The 21,524-nt window shown below is 43.0% G+C and overlaps 1 protein-coding gene across 1 annotated transcript in view; it reads left to right on the forward strand.

The window, feature by feature from the left end:
- The window catches only part of LYPD1 (LY6/PLAUR domain containing 1), a 440,156-nt gene extending 422,006 nt beyond the window's left edge, over nt 1-18,150 (forward strand). Inside the window, exon 3 of the mRNA XM_069616578.1 lies at nt 13,904-18,150. Coding sequence (XP_069472679.1) covers nt 13,904-14,139 — 236 coding nt within the window. The 3' untranslated portion in view covers nt 14,140-18,150. The remainder of the gene's footprint in view (nt 1-13,903) is intronic.
- Nucleotides 18,151-21,524: the final 3,374 nt, after the last annotated feature.

Raw genomic sequence — 21,524 nt, forward strand, 5'->3', positions numbered from 1 at the left:
GGCCAAGGCCAGAGCTTCCTAAGCGTCAACTTGTTATGGCCACAAGTAGAAGTGCTTCATGATGTGATGCAAGACTCAGAAGATTACACCTCTGCGGGTGATGGCGCTGCAGCTGCTCCCGTACCTGCTGTTGCTGGCCAAGGCTGTCCTGGCTCACGCCTTCATCAAGGTGCATCTAGCTGACATATCCCTGTACACCCGGGCACCTGCAATCCCTCCCTGTGGTTGCACAGGCTTGTCAAGCAGTTCCTCAAAGGCCTCTTCAGGTAATTTCCACCTGTGAAGGCTCTGGTCCTGGCCTGGATTTCAATGTGGTTTTGACTAAACTCATGGGGACCGCATTTGAACTGATGCATTGGGCTACTCTAAAGCTTCTCTCATGGAAGACTGCTTTCCTGGTAGCCATCACCTCGGCCAGACAGATCTGGGAGATCCAGGCCCTCTCCTGCAAGCAGCGTACTTGAACTTCCACGCTACAAAGGTGGGGCTGCAGACATATCCCACCATTATAACGAAGGTTTCTTTGGAGATCCATGTCAATGAATTTTCAATGCTTCTCTGCAATAGCCACCCCTCAGGTTCCCCGGGAGACCCTTGCTCCCCAGTCCTCCTCAAAAACATCCTCTCCTCCACCTGTGCAGGCTCTCTAGCCAGATCTGTAGTCAACCACTCACTAATAAGCTTATGGCCCTTTAGGAATGTGCATGAAATGGATGGGATTACACAGAATAACACCAAGTCCAAATAACAGAACCAACTCAGGAAGATGGCAAAGTACTGTTTTATTAACAATTATCTAAAACAGGGAGTTACAACAAACATCAATGGACATACGCTCGACTTCTCTCAGCAATCTTTTCACAAAACAAAGATTATATATCAAAAATATGTCAGAGGTGACATCATACTACGTCACATCATACTACGTGGCAAATAATGAAAAACCTACTTGGATCGGGAATCGCTTAAGGGGAACATCTAAGTATATTATCTAGAGAAACTAGGATTGTAATTAGCTGCCGACTATCAGGTGGACAACTTATGCCTACCTCTAAAAACATGTCATCTTCAGAAACATTCGATACACGGTTTCTCATTGGTTTTCAAACTATAAGGTCCTTCGTTATATGGATCACTACAATTGGTTGGCACGCTTGTGCCATGTCTGGAACATTCTGTTCACTTAGCAGCACATAAGCCCAGAACCAGGAGCATAGTACCAGCTCAGTCTCTTCATCTATGCCCACAGCATTCTTGATCCTGCCCTGTCTGGCTTCAGACCCCTCCATGGAACTGAATCCTCCCTGGTCTCTATCTGGGATGAACTGAAAAAGAACAGCAGACTCCGCGGGCTGAGCTGTTCTCATCGTCCTTGATCTCTTAGGAGCCTTCGACATGATTAACCACTTCATCCTCATGAACAGACTCTTTGACCGAGGCATAAGAGACTCCACCCTTGTCTTTCTTCTCCGACTGCTCCCAAATCATCTCTCACCATCCTTTCTCCTCTGCCCCCCACCAAGCCCCCCACAGATTCCTCCAGGGAACCTCCCTCTCCCCCTCCTCTTGAATCTCTACCTTTTGACCCTCCCCAAGCTCATCCGGTCCCACAATCTCATCTGTTACAACTACGCTGGCGACACCCAGATCATCCTCAAGATTCCAAACGCCCCCACATCCCCCCACCCAGACCTGGCATCCTGCCTCACAGACATTGACTTTTGGATAACGAAAAATCACCTGCGGCAAAACAGCTCTCCTTCCCCAACCTATCCCTTGGCTGCATTAATTATGAACTGAGCCCACTTCACCCCTTGGTCAAAAACCTAGGATGCACTTTTAGCTCAGACCTTACACTCTCCCATCACATCAATGCACTCTTCAAATCATGCACCTTCCACCTCTGCATCCCCAAGTGGATCTTTCCTTATCCCTCCTACCCCCCACCCCCAGAGTTTCCACAATCATGGCCATCATCCTCTCGCGCCTAGATTACTCTTATCTTCCTCTTCCTAGGCATGCCTACATACCAACTGAGGAAGCTCCAATGGATTCAAAACTCCGCAGCAAGGCTCCTCCTAGCACTCTTCCCTAGAGAACACATCTCCACACACTCAGGACACTCCACTGGCTGCCTTCAGCCAACGGGCCTCCTTCAAAGCCATGCGCATTACCCACTGTGCAATTCCCCAAAAAAGGCCTGGAATTCCTCCAAAATAAACTCACTTGCTGCCGCCCCACCAGGATCCTCACATCAGGCTCTGCATACCTCCTGGTAGTCCCTCCTCTCAGGTTATCCAGACTAGGAGGTGCTTGTTTGTCTGTCCTCACACCCACTTTCTGGAACCTCCTCCCCTGCACGTTCCACCTCTTAGAGGATCACCTGGGCTTCAGGAAAGCCATCACAATTTGGCTGTTCCCCCCGACTTCGCAGATCCCCTGCCTCCAGGCGCTCACTCCCCACCTCTCACACATACGTTTCATCATGCAGTACCCCCCGCACACTCCCCACACCTGCCCTTATGTCAGTTACTTGCCTCTTCTTTTCTTTCAACCACTTTGCTCTGCCACCCGACCTCCCTTGTGGGATGCCAAGCACACATGGAGAACTCTGGTAGTCACTCCAGCAGTGGTCAAAGTTGGAAGGAGCAGTTGGGAGAGGTGCTCCTCTACTTTTTGTTGAATTAAGGTTTAAAGTTCCTATTCTTTTATTTTAAAAAGAAATTGTTCCGGAATGGTTTCTTTTTAAAATAATAGTTTAGGAAGAAGATGAAACTTGCACTTTCAGTGCACTGCACTCATTGTTCCCTTAAACAACAGGCACTCGTATTTGGGGGTTTGTGTTGTGCGTGGGAGGAGGCATGATGACGTGGTTTGTGAGGAGCCGGGCCAGGCAACTAGGGAACATAGTTCCACTACTTCTTTTCGTACACTTCGACCACTGCACTCCAGCAACTAACACCTGGAACGAATCCTGACAGTGGGCCAGGTATTGCACTCTTATGGGATTGGAGGGTGTGCAGTGCATCGCACTTAAAATGGACCTCGGGAAAATCAGCACTACTCCGTGCACAAAGAAGGAACCCAGGAAGTAGACATTGTTGTTTGTACAACTAACCCATTTCTCCTCCCACACACCACACCTTCACAACTTGGTGGAAGGCATGGTCTCACTCCGCACACCCTGTACACACATATAACACAAGCACTATTGCACATCACCTCTGCCATAAGAATGAAGCTAATTTTAATGACAAAAATTCAAAGTGTAGTATTCCACATCACTCTCTATCTCCTTCAATACAATCTTCCCCTTTAGTCCATGGTTTACCTCCACTGCGCCCATACACACTCCATTAAGACATGGGTGACTAGCAGGATTCTGGCCACCTTTGCATAACTTGAATGGCTGAAATGCACACACACAGTCAGGACAGCTACAGTCACTCTGAGGGTGTTCAACCAAAAAGTGCATTGGGATCATAATTATGGTGAAAGGCGCTATAAAAAAAATGACAAAATGAATGAATTTTCAGCATATTGGAGTGAGCAAGTCAGGAAGAAGGAACTCATCATGATGTGAACCTTCACACACTTTCTTGGTACTGCATATGCGTAGTGCTAGGGTTCCTGCGGCTCATTGTGGCAGTGTGAGGGGAAAAGGGAGGAGGTCAGAGCAGTGCCAGGGGGCCAAGCCTCTGCCTACAGAGTGTCCACCAGTATCAGGTCGTCACACTTTCTGGGGATGGAGCCTATTAATTTACCACACAGATCTCTACAGCAGGGATTTACCTTGATATGATATATTTTATTTATAGCGCGCATATACACAGTTGTTTCTAGGCGTGACAAGATACCCTATCTCCCCCAAGCCCCAATGTTTTGAGCAAAGTGACTCCTCTGCACTTAAGGAATGCCTTATGGCCTCTAAAGGTCCCCTCTGCCTGGGGCCATATTATTTGCATGTCCACTCGCTCTTCAGACCTGAAGATAATGCACTCTACATTTTTACACTCAATGGGATGTAAGGGTCTGCACCAGTATAGCACACATGGACTTGAATGGTTTCGTATCCGAGTTCTGGCTTGCCCGAATATCCAGTTTTTCACCTGCTGCATAAATATCATCATTCCCTTTGACATTTCGATATGTGCATGTGTTCCTAAGAAAGAAATCCCAAAACCCAACGAGCCCGGCGACCCGGGACTGGAGGGAGCTGAGCTTGATTGCGACCTTTCAAGGCAGAACACATGGAAATAAGAACTCCTACAAACGTGTTTTTGCGACAGCCATTCAAGCAACGCTGGGTGTTGCAGAGACTTCTATCAAGAACTTTAGTGAATGTTTTGTGGGGGTTCGAATGCTCACTTTTGTTTTAACAACCCCCATTTTCGTGCATGCATATTACAATGGCGGGGAAAGGGATTGAGGTATTTCTAGATATGAAAGCCAAGCAGTGCCACTGTGATGGTGGAAAAAAGCATAAAGGTCGAAACAAAGGTGGGCTGATTACTATGATCTGAGGGCAGGATTGTTGGAATGTGACCAGACTGCACTCGGATTTGAAATCAGAGATCATGGTATGTATGTCATGGTCAGGCGGTGACTCCAAGGCTAAGATATACATTATAAAAGTATACTCACCTCCCAAGAAGGAAAAGGGATCCCTCATGGAGTTGAGGGATTGCCTTAACGAGCTTGGGCTCAGTGGCGCTCCTGGCAGTTTTCTCATTATGGGAGATTGGAATGATAAGCTAGGACAGTCTCTGAACCTATCATGGAGAGCAGATTCTTGACAGAGGCATGAGGAATTCCCAAGAGGAAAGCAACACTTGGCAAGCCAGATAGTGGTGGCAGAGAGCTGGCCAACCTCCTCTCCGAATTTTCCTTGGGCAAACTCAATGACAGGTCTCCAGGTGAGACACCCCTCCACCCCCCACCCCCAAATGCAGACGTTTAACAGAGATCCCTACACATCTAGAATGTACTACACGTTAGCAGAATGCCATTTTGTAACCATATAGTGGACTTCTGGGTGGAAGATGAGAGTGACCATTTTCCCATGGTGTTACAGATTAGGCCCAGGGGGTTTAGAACTGCCACACTCAGGGTCCGATGGAATATCTTACTCGGTGGCCAGATAGGGCAAGAATTGTCAGTGGCTTCACCTCTAAAGACATGAACAGCCAGCACCAATTACTTTTGGATCATGGGTACACAGCAGCTGAAACAGTGGTAGCCTTTGAATCTCTCATAGTTATGTTCAATGACAGAATGTACGGCACACTAGAAAGGAATAGAAGAAGGGGATCCGACACAAGTACACATGAACCATGGTTTGATCTAGAGTGTCGGGATAGGAATACATGTCTATAGGAGGCACTCAAGAAAGATAATCTTATGACCAGAGAGAGAGATACAATTAAAAGGGAATATAAAGTGTTTCTGAAAAGAAAGAAACAAGAAGCTACGGAAAAACAACGGGACACACTATCACAAGCAGTGTGCGCCAATAACCACAAGCCATTCTGGAGGTTAGTAGCAAAAGGTTGGGACAAGATGGGCCTCCAACGGGGTGGAAATATCGAAAACAACAGGTGGGTGTTGCATTGCCAGAATATGTTTTACACCGACAAGGGTGGGGACAACTGACCACAAATGCTAAGTTCTAATAACAACATTACATTCTCAGAGACAAAGTGCTTAGCAGCCAATGAACATTAAAAAAAAAAGAAAGCAGCGGTCCCAGATGGGTTATCGTCAGCTGTGTTTGTGGGTCATGCTGACTGGTGGGTATCAATACTGGTAAAAGTCGTTGAGGCAATTGGCGCAGCTGGGAAAATTCCAACATGGTGGTAGTGTGGGATAATAGTCCAATCTTCAAGAAAGGGGACCCAGAAGACCCCACTGTTTTAGACCCATATCACTGCTGTACATTTCAGCTAAGATCTTTGCAGAGTGCATTTTGGACAGACTGGAAGAGTGGTTTTCAGAGAACAATATCTTAGGACAATCCCAGGCAGGTTTCAAGTGTGGTTTCACAGTGATGGACAAAAAACAATCAGGGAGTCTGATTGAGAGTAACAAATGGCCTTTAGTGTTAAGTAAGGTATCTGTTATAACACACAAAAACACTATTCAAGGAGAGACATTTCTTGTAAATTTACTTATTTTTTCAATTAATGCGTAAGCTACCAGAGTCCCTAGACAGAAGAACCCCCTTTCCCTGTGCGGGGTGCCTGTCCATAGGTTGGAGGTGATGGGCCGCCTATCTAATAGGAAAGGAGAGAGGATAGCTGTCCCTAAATCTACAAGGCACACAGTTCAAAACTCTTTCAATCACTGAGCCAATCTGGCGAGGGGGCTGAACCAAATCTATTTTCATTCCATTGACATTTCGAAGAGGAAGAATTTCCTCAGGGCACATGGGCCCTATAATTATTTTATTCACCCTCCAGGAAGTGTGTCCATGACATGTAGATCGAGTGGTAATTTGCGGGGCAGCCCAGACAATACAAATAGAGATAGATGTAAACATTCTATTCTGCATGGGCCAAAGAGTGTCCATCAGAATGTGACAAATACATATTCACTTAGTTTACCAAAGGTTTGTGTTCTATGGGGCCTCCTGGCCACCATGTTGTAAATTGGTGGTTTTCCGCTTTTTTCGGCAACCAATCGGAAATTACGAGGTAAACCAATTAGAGTTAAAAATTAAATGAGAAAAGGAAGGAGAAAGTATGTTCTCCACTATAACAGTGTCGGTTGTGTCCCGTATCCCATGTCTCTTCAGGGATATTGTCCATCCAGGTGGTCGACCGGTTTCAATGTCGTTCTGACGTTTGCCATCTTCATCAGGACCTGTAATTTTTTACGTCTGGTAAGATCATCTAGTCCATCAGATATGGTGGTGGTTACCACACCCAACCTTAAGCCCAGATGTCATTGGATTATATATGGGCGGTGTTTGTTGATACAGACCGGATCTCTAATTGCTGTGAGAAGTGTTCTGGATATGATGCTCAATACTCAGATTCCCACAATGATAAAGTTTAAGCGTTCAAATATCTTCTTCTGCACCATCTCAATATTCAAATCATATTTTTTATAGTGGACGAGAAACACCGCCTGGAATGTCAGTGAAAGGCTCTGATTCTTGAGTGATAGAAATAAACCAGCCAGTTGGCTGTGGGTTGAGTCAGCATCAATTTATAATCCCTATAATGGATTGAGGTGCCGGATTAGGGCATCTACTACTGGTGACCCGCGTCTGATATATCCATGTCTGAGGTACTGATGCAGCCAGATATAATAACAGGGTGTGCCCACCGAGGCTAGGCAATAAAAATATAGTGAATTACCTTATGCCGATGATAAAGTTATCTTTGCGATAACCGCACCTGGTCTTAATCAAGGGCTCAACTACACCGGGAAACCCACAAGTTCAAGTTAAATCAAAATAAAACCAACATTTTGATTTTTGGGAAAAAGAAGAAATCTCTATGGTGGGGAATAGGAGGAGAATCCATTTCAGTAGTTGATTCACCTGGGCCTAAAGTTTGCAAAGAATGGTCTTTGGACGGATCATATTAAATACCAGACAGACTATGCCAAAGCTAAGCTTCAGGGCCTATGAAGATTTTCTTACAAATATGGATCCCGTAGGTTAGATAAGTGTATATAGGCTTTTAAACTCAAGGTGACAGCACAGATATTGTACGCCAGCGACATATGTGGTCATAGTAACTGAAAAACCTTTGGACGCAGTCCAGTCACATTTTTGACACCAATGTTTGGGCCTCCCACCAGAGTCCCAGAGCAGCACTCTAAGAGCCGAACTGGGACTACAGAGCCTGAGTAGATAACTGACATACTTTTCTAAACTAAAACTGGGCTAATCCAATTGTACAGCTGGACTTTGCATTAATGGAGGAAGCGCAAGGTGAGCAGAAGCCCACATGGTACAAAATAGGGTGAAGTCTTTGGGGCCGGTTTTCAGTCGGAAGAAGTCAAATCAGGAATTAAAATCTGGTCAAGAGATAGAGCATTAGAGGAGGAGTTAAAAAGGTTTCAAGCTCTGCCTTAACTTGCATTGTATGTGGAAGCCAAAGGGAGCCTCTCAGTCACTGGCCCTATTATTGCCCTGAAGTCCACTGCAGCGAGAAGGCTACTTAGTATGACCAGGTTAAACCTAAGGCATTTTGGTGACGCCTTAAGCCAGCTCGTTTTTTTGGCCAACATCATATGTGAGTTGGGACTGGATGAGGACCTGGGGGTGTGGTGGTTAAAAGCACACTTCCTGGCCTATGATACCAGATCTTGTAAGGAAGCTATGTCCTTAACTTTCAATTGTATCGAGCCCCAGTTCCTTTTTGATTTAATCAACTATTTAGACATGGCTTTAAATGTGAGACTGCTCAAAACCAAAATGGTGCATAGGGACTAACGATACAATTTAAAACATCAGAGTGTGGCTTTTGGGCGAAACCTCATGGAAATGATATGGGAGGTTGGATACATGGATTTTGTCCTATGATTTTAATTTGATCTGATTGTAAATAAGTCATTTTGGTTGTTTAATAATTGAGCAAAATGTGCACTGGTTTTATTTGTAACTATTGTTGATGGAGGAATCCGCACATACCTTTAAAAGAAAAAGCATGTGTTCTATTCTCTCAACTGTTAATATGCTTTATCATGCATTTTCCTATATTATTAGATTTTTGCTAACCATCTAATTTTCATATTTTAAAATGTACATACTCTAACATCATGAGAAAGTACTGCAGCTGTTTGGTTCACAAGCACTATTACGCAATCCGTTACACGTTTCCAAACCTTGTATTTAAACTAAGATGCGACGGATACAGCGAACCATGGCTGATGCAGTAACCCTAGCCAGCAGAAATAACAGCAATATACAAGCAAGGTTTTGGCACACTAACACCTCTAAGTCCTGCCCCACACAGTAGAGGTGAGGACAAGGTGCACCCCCCTGCAGCATTATTGCAGTGAGCAGCCTGCTAAGAGGGGTGATTTGAAAGTAAAGGATGGGAAGTGCTGACAGTATTCTATAAATGGAGACCAAATGTTTAAATATTTTGACACTTGATTATTCATACAAGCAGTGACCCTTACCCACCATAAAGGCAGCACAGGCCCTTCTGGCTTCTGCCAACCATGTGTGACAGTGATAATGACGTTTTAAGAAAAAGATTTGTAAGATTAAGTGATGTTGAGGTCGTTTTTATCACCACTGGAGTACAATCATACTGTCATCCAACATGTGTTTTGCACCTGGCATATTTTTCAATGCTCTTTAGGGGTTTGATTACTCACATATGAACAGGTGATTACTTCAAAATATCAAAGGCTATCGTTAAGTGGGATCCACTTGTTAGTCTTCTGAGTGTTTGTTGAGGCTGCAAGAGAAGCACCAAATTCTCTATGCAGACCGCTGGAGGGAGAGATGGGAGAAGACGTGTCCATCCCTGATGCATAGTGTTAGCAAAGTTTAGTTTCCCATAGTGTTGTTCACATTTTCACATAATTGCTCTCCTGGTTAAACATTGCAAATGAATCACTTACCAGACTCCAATGCTAACGGACAACGTTTCAATAAAGGGTTTCCTATAAATTCATAACAGCAAACTGAAAAAATGCATCTATATCCCGCAGCAAAGTGAATTAGGATCACTTGGGTACAAAATTGATTGATTGACATTACACAATCCTTAAAAGAAATAATGATAAAGAGAACATTTTTTGGGATGTTATAAGGAAGTATGCAAAAGATATATGTTCAAATTGGCTACATCTGGGAAGATGAAACATCTGGAAATTATCTAGGAAGGGACACGAGCGATATTCAGAATAAAGCTTTAAAACGGACCATAAGAAATATTACCAACACCTAAATACGAAAAACCTTTACAAAAGGTATGTAGAAATGTGCGCTTAGCAAGGTAAGACTTGGACTTACTTGACAACCTTTCCTGATGGAAAAGAGAGGTGGGTCTACCTAAGGTTTAGGGCAAACTGTCTGGGGACCTTGACGGTTTTGGGTCTATACACAAAGTAAAGTAGTTTAACTTGTATCTCTACATTCTGCAAGAGAGAAGTTGAAACGCAAAAACATCCTTTTATAAACTGCACAGGCACAACGTTTGTAAGGTTGAACATATTTAGGAGTTTTGCATACAATTTGAATTCTATTCACACAGAGGAATTGTAGGAAGTCATCAGGTCGGAAAGCAAATTTCAATAATGTTATCAGTTGTACAAGTTTGGAAAATGATTTTGATGAATTGGTCTCAGGTGTAAGAGATGACAGAAGGGTACAAATGAGCAGCTGCAGCATTTTGAAGACTTCAACAAAAATCAAATAAGATTTCTTAATTATGATAAAAGGTATGTGTAAATGTAAAGGATGAAATATAGAATGAAATGTGTGGTGTGTTAACCTATTTATGTGAATAACATTGTGTCTAGTGTATTGGAATAGTAATATATTTGGAAAACTTTTTATAAACTATATCACAATAATAACAAAACACAATCATTTCATGATCATTTATTTTACTGAATTTACACAATGTGTTATACAAAGTTCTGTAAAACATTATATTAAAAAGCAATAGGGAACAGATTTGTTCAATAACAGTGGCACTACAATGAGGAAAACTGGAAGTGAGGGGCATATTAAAAGTTATCTTGCTATTAAAGGAAAGACAGACAAGGTGCCATAGTCTTAGCCGAGCGACTCTGGAATGGTAGTGAATTCAAACATTTCGGATAGAAGAGTGAAATGAACAGAAACTGAAGTAGGTACAGTGGATCCAGTGGAAAGTGGGTAGGGAGAAAAAAATAACCAGAACTGAGTTACAGAAAGGAATTGGTGAGTAGGAGGGCAGTAAAATAAGTAAATAGAGAAGAGAGATAGGAAGGTGCCAAGCTGTAAACACGTTGGAAAAGAATCCGAGGAAATGAAACTTAGGATAATGAGAGAAGCAGAGGAGGGACGCAAGAAAAGGAGATGTGTGAGTAGTGGGAGAAAGGTAGAAGAGACGACATATTCAAACCTTGGCTTTGTATTGTCATCTACAGCGCAGGTTTATCTGAGGTGTAAGACCTTATTCACCATGTGTACGCCTCTTAACAGTGCCTTTTCAATGTCTGAAGGGGCCACACACATTTCATTGACATGACCCCACTTCCCTTGACAACAGTAGTTTGTCAGGTTTGCATTATGCTTCCTCCATTTTGTACATTACTAAGTTCATGAATCTGGCCTTAACAGACAACTTCAAGGGCAATGTCTTAACTCTTCCAAAGTTGAGACCATAGGTGTGAAAAAGCGTGAATACTCTGAAGTAAGACTTTCCTGTGCAAAGTGCGAATGAACGAAAGTAATAGCGTCACTGCATAAGGAATAATACTAGGGAGAAGAGAAGGAAGACATGAATCCAGGTTGTCCCCGCATTCCCTGCCGGGATTCCAAGGCCCCACCACACTCCGCCTCCCAAATGCATTGCAGTGCTGCACTGAATCCATCAGTAACCTTGTGACAGCCACGGCTTCTTATGCCGATTTAGTAGAAGCCAGTATTTGGTGATATTATCAGTTGGACGTGGAGGATATAGCAGAACTGTGCTTGTGAATGAGATTGCCACAAGAAGCAAACTATGCATGCACCCCTCCAGTGAAACCGTCTGATCTGGATCTCCAGATGTTATTGTCTATGACTCCCATGATACTCCAGAAATTAAATGTACTGGTTAAGGCTGATGGGAGTTGTAGTGCAAAACATCTAGAGCAATGCAGGCTGCTAACCCCTGGTGCTTTACAACTGTTAGTTGTTAGTCAGTTTATGATGTTTATCTCACTATCACATATTTACTAAACGTATTTGAACCGGTATTGCAAACACATACAGTTTTATTGACATGTGCTGAACATGAACAAATTAGGCATGATGGAAAAGAAAACGTTAAATCATATCACTGTATTGCGTTAAATCGTATCACTGCATTGTTACACTACTGCTGTCCTTTGGAACAGTGTGGTGATGAGATGCTCACATTAATTCATATTCATTTTTAAATCAAGCCCATCCCAATTCTTACAGGCTAAATTTCCAGAAGGAATGCACCGTTTGAAGATTGTATCCTTCCCCACAACTCGGATTTCACTCTCCCACACCCCAAAAAAGAACAAAGTGAACAATGCACAGCCAATGTGCTTTCTTGCTAAAAATCCTAAGCCAACTGTTGACAAAATGAAACTTGCAAACCACGTATGGGCTGCTTCACAGAGAAAGCTGTGTTTGGGCATTACATACATAAGCTTGACCTATGTTTCACTAAAGTTTGCAATACGTTGTTCTGTCATTGGTGTGCCAGTGTCTCACCCACACCAACGTTTGGCTGTAACTGTTGCTTGAACGGGGGATTTAGAATGGGCGCAAGTGAACCTCTCATAGGGAAAGACACAGGTGCAATCTGGACCAGACTAACACACGAGAGAAACATGCAGCAATGGTGACCGGTGTAATGTACACTGGAGCAACTTGCACCAGAGAAGTCTTGGGAAAAACAAAACGTGTGTTTCCCAAATACCGATGTTTTACTCTGAAACATATGTTTCCATGGCATCCCCGCTTTCTCCACACATCTTGGAGCCTGCAAGGTAGCACTTTACACTCCACACTTCTGGCAGCACACTTACACCAATAAGATCTGATTAAAGTAAACATCACGTGATGGGTGTCTGCAGACAGTAGTCACACATTTCTAAGGGGCACACACCTACAAATTCATTGTGAAGGTCAATTGTAACATATATGAGGGGGGAAAGCCCCCGCAACCCCCCATTATATATATATATATATATATATATATATATATATATATATATATATATATATATACGGTCAATTGTGCAAAGGTCAATTCGGACCCTTGACTTTCGGCCAATTAGGTCATTCGAACAATTGTGTTCGAACAATTTGGGTAATACCTCAGTAACATGAGTGGCAGTTGCACTATTTCCTGGTGTAGAGGGCACCAGAGTGTGCAGTGTGCATGAGGTCGCACATCCATAGAAACATGAGATCTTTTTTGCTAAGTGGGCATGTGCCCTTTTGTGATTCTCATCTAAACCCTTTTCCAGGTGTAAGGCACATTTCATTCTGGAAGGGTTTCGTCAATCAGCCTCTTGGTAATAACATGGCCGCCCACACACAGCGCTGTTAGGTGTGTAAATCAGCTTTGCAGCACATGATTGGGATCTATGTGATTATTGCGACCCTCACAATTGCGATGGCCGAAAATGCTGACTTTTTCTTTTTTTTAAACCCCTTTACACCACATATATATGCGGGGTCAGACCCCTTGCAGCTCCTCCCCATATTAATATTATATTCTATACCACCCTACATATATATGTGGTGTAAGGGGGGGGGCCAAAAAAAAAGAAAAGTCGCCATTTTCGGCCGTCGAGGGCGACCTTTTGGTATGATTCCCATGATGATTGAAGAAGCATTTAGTTACAAATTGAGAAAAATGTGTCTTGCTATCAATGGAGTTAGCTTTAAAACAGCCACACACACTGCTTCCTTGTACTTTAAGTGATAACAGGGACACGATTATCACTGTTACACTGTTACAGCCATATGAATTTCTAATGCTCATTAATCTGTGCAAATATCACTAATGACATGATTGGAGTTTCTCAATTTCTCTAATGGCTTGACCCATGAACATGTAAATGATTTCTCTGGGCTGGTGCATGTATATTTTGAAGCTATGCACACTGCCGTCTCGTCGCAAGGACTTCAGTTAGAGTGCACGGGGAGATTCTGCATAATAATAGTCTTTCATTTTGATTTGTTTCTCCTTTACAGGAATCATGTACCGGAAGTCATGTGCTTCGTCAGCAGCTTGCCTCATAGCGTCCGCTGGATATCAGTCCTTCTGTACCCCGGGGAAAATGAACTCTGTCTGCATCAGCTGCTGTCACACGTCACTCTGCAATGGACCTCGACTCAAGAAGAGGGGCAGCTCGGCTGCAGGGCTGCGCGCAAGTGCTCTGCCCAGTGTCCTGATGCTGAGCCTGGCTCTTTGGCCTATGAACTGCTAAACCTGCAGGCGAACCTTTAGCGCTGCCCCCACTCAGACACCACTTCTGTTCCCTCATCTGCTGCTCTCCTTCCAAAACACCTGTGAGAGGTCATCTCATGGACTGCAGAGAGGAAGGACTTTTTTTAAATTAACGTACGTTTATGCGTGAATGTCCCAATGTGCACTGTAAGAAAGCGGCCATGCTCTACAATCGAAGACAACACACTTGGTTAAGATACTTGTTTAAGTAAAAGAATGGACACACTTAAGCCGGATTCTTTCTCCTACAGATGGTTATTTAACATTCCCAATGGGTTTTTCCCACATATACATCTATGTTCTGTATTTTGAATCATATTTCAGTTTCCGAGAGACCATGTCTTGCTGATGGCTTCCTTGATAAGCAAGGCTCTTGTAGTTGTATTTCTGAGTTTGCACCCGGTGGATCTCGATCAAACTCCAATGAACCAGGGTCAGCCTCTGGAAGACTTTGAAAAGTGGTCAAGACGGTCGCCTTAGCTTTCCCCACAGAAGGATATCGCCGCGACGACATGAAGAGATTCGGACGCCTGTAGCTGGGCGCGCCACTGGAGCTTGAGTCCAAGTTGGCCGTGAGAAGCTTGGCCTTATTAGCATGCTCCACGGTTAATCGGCAGCGCAGGACCTGTAGGAAAACATTCCGGAACTGCTTTGACGATATGTTGTACAACAGGGGGTTCACCACCGAGCTTAGGTAAAAGAATGTGTCGGCAATGGGTAAAAGAGTCATGTAGGTTCTGAAGTACGTAACTGTCCAATCCTGTTTCGGCTTTGACGCAGCCATGATGCGAAGGATCTGGTTTGGCATCCAACAGACGGCCAACGTTGCAACGATCAGTCCTGTGCAGAAAGGAGACAGAAGGAGAAAAGGAGTGTGAAACAAACTGTTACATATTTAGTCTTGCTGTTGCATAGACTAGCTGGCAAATGCTGCCCATTTTTCATTGTTCTGCCTGACAGGTTTTTCTGCTGGTAGCACAAATGTTAACATAGTGGCAAGGTCACAGATCGATGCTGTGATGAGGATCATTAAATCTGTACCCAGGGCTTATTAATGCTTGGTAACATTTGTTAATTTAAATTGTCCTTTTATTGATATTTGTATCTTTGGCACATATAGATTTTCGCCATGCCTCGAGAGTCACCGCATATCAGGCTACTGCTTCACAAGGTCATTCAGGTTTTGTATTATTCACTCACAATATCAGAGTAACAGATTATTTTTGTTTACAGTTTCATTTGTGAAAAATGCAATTTTGTGGTGTGTAAATCGGGGGCTTTTTTTTATCATTGTGATGACACAATGACCGCCCTTCCATTCAGTTATTCATAAATAAAATGCAAGAAAGAAACACATGAATGTAAAGTTCTACCTTTCACAAACAGATTGAACTATGGAAAATCAACACATGCTTTGATTTTCTTTGAGAACCTTTCGGTTTGTATTTATTGTAATATATAAAGAGTTTACCATGCAAGCTGAAGGCTCCAGTTGCAATGCATATATAAGTATACCCGACCTCCTTTTGCCCCCCTCCTTGTTGCTTCCATGTCTTTCATTCGTGCAATAATAACGTTAAACAAGCTTCCTTCTTGCATTTTCAATGTTTTATATATCTCGGTGTGCAACAGGAAAGAGTAAAACGGTGGAACCTAAACAGTGCTTAAATTGTAAAAGAAAAAAAAAAAGTGGCAGGGCCATATTATTTTCTAGCACTACTGTGACATTGCGGGTGGGTAGTTCCCCACCGCTGTTGCCGCCACCCACAGCTGCTCCCCACAGTGTGGACACAGTTGGGGTTACACTATAGGGTGCACCTGCTTATTGTGGTTGATGGATGCACTGACTATCAATACTCCATAATTAAAGTGAGTCTGAGACAATAAGTGCTGAGGCTCAAAAATAAGTGGCAGGGCTGAGCCCGAGCAAACACCCCCACAAAATAAGCACCGAAACGAAACCATTATTCCAAGAAGCATGCCGCAAACATTGCATTAGACAGGTTATCTACCGTGGAGCTCATTTTGTGGCATATCGTACATGAACGACGTAAAAGCCTTGCATATAGGCTTTCCTGCCTTCCATTCATGGCATGCCCTATTTTCATTGGTTTGATTGGCAGAAAGGAGGGGCGGGACGTAACGTACGCTTCCGCCGCGTCCTTCCACTCCGCCATATCTAATGCTCCAGCACTTGCACCGGCGTCGTTATACATGTCGGTGCAAAGGTCAGGGATTCCTATGAAGTCTGCTGGCTTTATGCACCAGCTTCAGTGGCAAGCAGAGTTTAGCTAAAATGCATGGAAAAGTGCCCTCATTTCTGCACTCCAGATGATGGAAATCTGGCAGTGGACACCCGTGTACGTGAACATGTAAACGTAACAGGTCCCCTCCGCCAAGTTACAGGAGACTTGAACATGAGCTCCCAATGGCTTGAATGAATGGCCTAGGATTATTGTTGGCTCATAACAAGCAGTGGTGTGTTAAGACCAAGAGCTTTAGAGCTTTGTTTTAAGCTTGCTTCTGAACCCGCCATGCCTCCCTCCTTCCCTGGGCGTTAAGCGTATTCCTGCACACACTGCTGAAACTTTATCCCTGCTTCCCGACTCGCTTTGCACCAGGATTTTCTGGTTACATACTCCTTTCGGGCGCAAGATTACCTAACATTTGCACCTGTGCTCAAAATGGAGCAAGCACATTTAGTACCAGTTTTCCTGCTTAGGTTATCGAAAAACATTTGCACAAGGAAAAACATAAAGCAGCCCATTTTTCATACTATTTCTGCTGCGAAAAATAAAAAGACATTAACTTAGTGCATTGCTTTTTAGGTTACATTGCAAACGGATAAACACATATCTGCTTGGGTAATCTGCACCACTCCATGGCATAGAAGCAGCACCACTGATGCTCAATCTATTTGCTCCATCATTCCAGCAAAGTGCAGATAATCTGGCTCCTGGTGGGGACAGTGGGGGTATATCGCAAGCCTTCCCAGAAATAGTGGCAATACTGCTAGGCCTGGTGGTGCCCAGCCATGGCATGGGCTGTGCTGTTTTATTGGCAGCGATACAGATTCATGGCATTCTTGTTGGAAGGTCATTCGTCAGCGCCGGTCAGCCCTAGAGTTCTCCTGCCTGCTACCCCTGCATTCCGTGTTCATCCATGAGATGGGAGTTTGGGTAAATCATTGAATGCACATGTGCACTGGACACTAAGCTGTGCAGAGGGTACATTTAGAACTATCCAAATGACAAATCATTCTGCCCACCACCAGTACCACAACACAGTATGTTAAGACTAAAACAACGCTACAAAATGCAAAGATCTGCTACTTGGGCTCTAGTATACACAACTCACGGGCATGGGCCCCAATTGCTCATTAACATTTTGGCTGGGCATTTGTGTGTATAAATGCAATTTGTTCGCAGTCCAGGCTATGACCTTGCCTTCATACTGTTTTCAATGTATCCAAGAACGAATGGCTCTGGTTCGGTCGATGATGTATCCGGCACAACCAGCTAGGTTCTGTTGTGCGAAATGAGATCCAAGACTTGACCAAATCATACAAGTTGGCAGACAGGATATGCAGTCATAAAAAGAAATTTGTATTTTTGGGTACATACTGCACGAATTGCTGAAATGATTTGAAACGATAGAGCATTGTCCAGCAGTTATTAATGGAATTCATTACTGCACCTGTCTGCTTCTTGCATTGGCCACCATAGGTTGCACTAGTAGGGTCATGCAAAGGCCTTTTTTGAAACACTCATGTACATTAATGAAAGGATACAGGGTGAGAATGCATTGGGATATCGGAATAGTAATATACAAGTGAATTATATGAACTGGCAAACACTCAATTTCAAGATCAATTGGGGGAACATTGAAAATGTGTACTCATTTTATGTTTGTCAACTTCCTTTCCTATGCTCCATTGTAAATGGACATGTAGTTGGGCAGAAATGTACCAAATAAAACCTTATTTCTGATAGCTCTTTGTTTTTATATTCAGTGTCTGTAACTTTGATGTCCAGGAATGGTAAAGAATCGAACAGCTAGGTAATCACTTGGTCACGTAGATTAAGAGATATTGGGATGTAAGTGGGATGCTGGTGTTCATTGTTTGAAATGTGAGCAGCAGTAGGAGGTGTGTTCTTTTGCCTTGTTAAGTTGGTAGAGAAGATTCAAGCATCACCACGTTACATTTTCATTTCAGGAATCTTGGACATTTTCTAGTAGAGAAGCATGGACATTCAAACAAAAAAATGTGAACTCTCGACAATGATGTTTAAAACGGGATTCCAGATATTAGCAGGAAGAACACATCTGACAGCTCCATTTCACCAAACTTGTAGGTGTGCCACAAGAAACATCACGTGTCGTTTAGCCCACTGGTCCCCATTAACATTCAGAGACGTGCTAGCCCATGAACATTGGTAGCGATTATACATCATCATACGGTCTACATGGCATCTTTATTAAAGACTCAAGGCTCCAGTATGTCACAAAAGTGACCGTTTAGTGTATTTAATGGAAAATGGGTCAATATAAAGACTGTAAATAATGAATAAAAAACGTAATGCTATGAAGCTTAACAATAAATAGGGAATTGGTTTGGGTGTGTTTTAAGTGTATAGGGGAAGAGCGGTGATGGGGCGGGGACAGTATAAGTGCTTGTGGGAATTTCATGGCCCTCGTTTACACTGCACCAAAAAAAAGAGCTTTTTGTGGGTGGAAACCTGAAGCAATATGTTTGGTTCAGGTGCGATTTGTTTATCTTTATATATATATTTGTGAAAGTGTGTTTGCATGTTTGGGGTTGAGGCAGCCCCATAACAGTTGGTGGGCTGAAATGATGGCCAAAGGTTGGCATACCAGTCTGGGGTGCACTGGTGATAGTGAAATTCGACCAACCCACCCATTCGCCCTGCACAAGGTGGGGTTCATATAACAGTATAGGTGATTTTGGGCGATTGCCGATTTTGCGTTTGTTGGCTCCAGCCCCACAATAGTTGGTGGGCTGAAATTGTGGCCTGAGGTTGGCATACCAGTTTGGGATGTACTGATGATAGTGAAATCTGACCAACCTCACCCATTCGCCCTGCATAGGGTGGGGTCCGGCCCTGTGCTATCAATATAGGTGATTTCGCGAGATTGTCAATTTTGCCACTTTTCCAATAATAGGAAGTTAGGACACAAGGTTGGCATACCCGTCTGGGATGTACTGCCGATAGTGACATTTGACCAACCCCACCTAATCACTGTGGACAGGGATGGAGCGGGGTCCAGCCCTGTGCTATCAGTGAAGGCAATTTCAGGAGCTTGACGATTTTGCGTTTTTTCAAAAATAGGAAGTTATGACACAATAAAACATACACAAGGCTACAGCAGACCCCCATGTGCATGTCAGCTACAGACCCATGCAACACTGGGTTGTACCGCCAGTAGAATATAAGTGCAAAATGTGGAGTTCGTTTTTATGATAGATATTAAAGTGCTCTATTTTATTCTAAGATGACATGATGTGTAATTGTAATAAATAGTGATTGCCAACTGATTCAGATAAACAGTTTTAAAACGAGTGAAGGCTAATAACATACCTGCTTTTAATTAATTGCCCATCAGATTGGATTACATGACAGGGAAACAAAGAGGCTTCCAGCAACAATTTAGGGACAGCAACTATTAACGCGGATTACTCCTAAATAACACCCGGACAGACTGAAGCAGAATCCTAAAGATCGAGGGCCTGATTCATGGAACGTTTTCCTATGGGATTGTGCCATTATAAAACACTTCCATGAATCAGGCCCCATGTCTGTAGTGCATCCTGAAATCAGCACTATACAGAAGAGGACCATTACTGGTAAAGAAATGCAGACTCTGCACCAAAGGGATTCTTCCATCAAGGGTCATAAAGCTCTTACAAACCACCTATGCATAGCCAGAAATCTATGATGTATACTCAGTACCCATGTTTATAGAAAATCACTTGCATCCCAATACCCCTATGACTTGTATCTGTAATGTGAATATTAACAATATAAACCGTGCTGCCCTTCCCTCCTCTCTCCCCCATGTTTCCCTTCGTCTTTACCTCTACCCACTTCTTACATTGTCTTTGAAGTGATTGTGTTGCAACAAAGCGCCTAACGAAACAACAATGAAATAAAAATAGGACTTCATATGTGCAACTTGAAAAGGCGCAAGTCTTCCTACAGTAATGTGGTGTATATACAGAATACAGCATTCGGGAGTATGCAAACAAGTTGGCAAATGAATCCGCATCAGAAATACTTGGCAAGGAACCGAAATCGGAACTTGGCTGCCAAGTTTATTATTTTTGCTTCTTCGCACCAGGAGACCACTTCATAAAGGTACGTGGAAGTTCAAGTAACTTGCTTCAAATGTAATTATCAGACTCTTGTTTTTTTACATGTACATATTAAATGCGGTGTTAATTGCTCATGCAAAGCATGCGATTCAGAGAAGCAAAGATCATGTTGACCCCAGGATCTTCTTTGTCTTATGGGCATGGAATTGCACATGGTCAACTGTGAAGTGAAAAATGTTGAAACCAAAAATCCATTATTATTTCCACTCATTTGCCCAGGTACAATTACTGACTTCCATTTGCTTGGCACTGCAGTACCTTACTACCAATATAGAAGACTATATTGCCTTAATTTTCTCTGGTACGATGTTCATTCATCACCCGTTATTTTGCCAAACATGTTTGCCCCAAAATAATTATCAAAAAATATGGGTGGTGGGGTGGTAAGGGCATATAAGGGGTAGGGTGAGGTGGGGAATAGGGAATACATAATAGGGGCAGAAGGTTTGGGGGAAATCCCCAAAACAAAAAATGAAAAAAGGTTGAGTTTTTTTCCAGGAAACATTTTCGATACAAAAATGATGTAAACAAATAACTGGGGATGCCTAGCATAGAACCTTTTCTATTGGGTGAATCATCAAACCTGCTTTGGAATTTGCTTCCTTGTTAGTGGACAGTATCATTTGAGTATTGCCTGATCTCACAGAGGGCCATGAATTGTGGTGCTTCATCATATCACTGGATAATATTAACCCTTCCTAAATTCAATAGGTCTATTAGCACATAGTGGTTCTAGGAACATAGGTTTTTGAGTAGTGGCTGCAAAGTAAAAAGCATTAGTTTCTTTTTTATTGATTTAGTTGAAGTTTTTATCAACTTTGCAATCTTATTTTATACAAAAAAGAGAAAAATATCAATTCAATTTACAATTTACAAAACATTTCTTCTATTCATCTTAAAAGCAATGTTATGTTCCTCGTTGCATTCTTCCTAATGCACTGATTATATGTACACATATAAAACATTCTTCA

Source organism: Ambystoma mexicanum, chromosome 9 (genome assembly GCF_040938575.1).
Source record: "Ambystoma mexicanum isolate Mex_15411 chromosome 9, UKY_AmexF1_1, whole genome shotgun sequence".
NCBI classification, from domain to species: Eukaryota; Metazoa; Chordata; class Amphibia; order Caudata; family Ambystomatidae; genus Ambystoma; species Ambystoma mexicanum.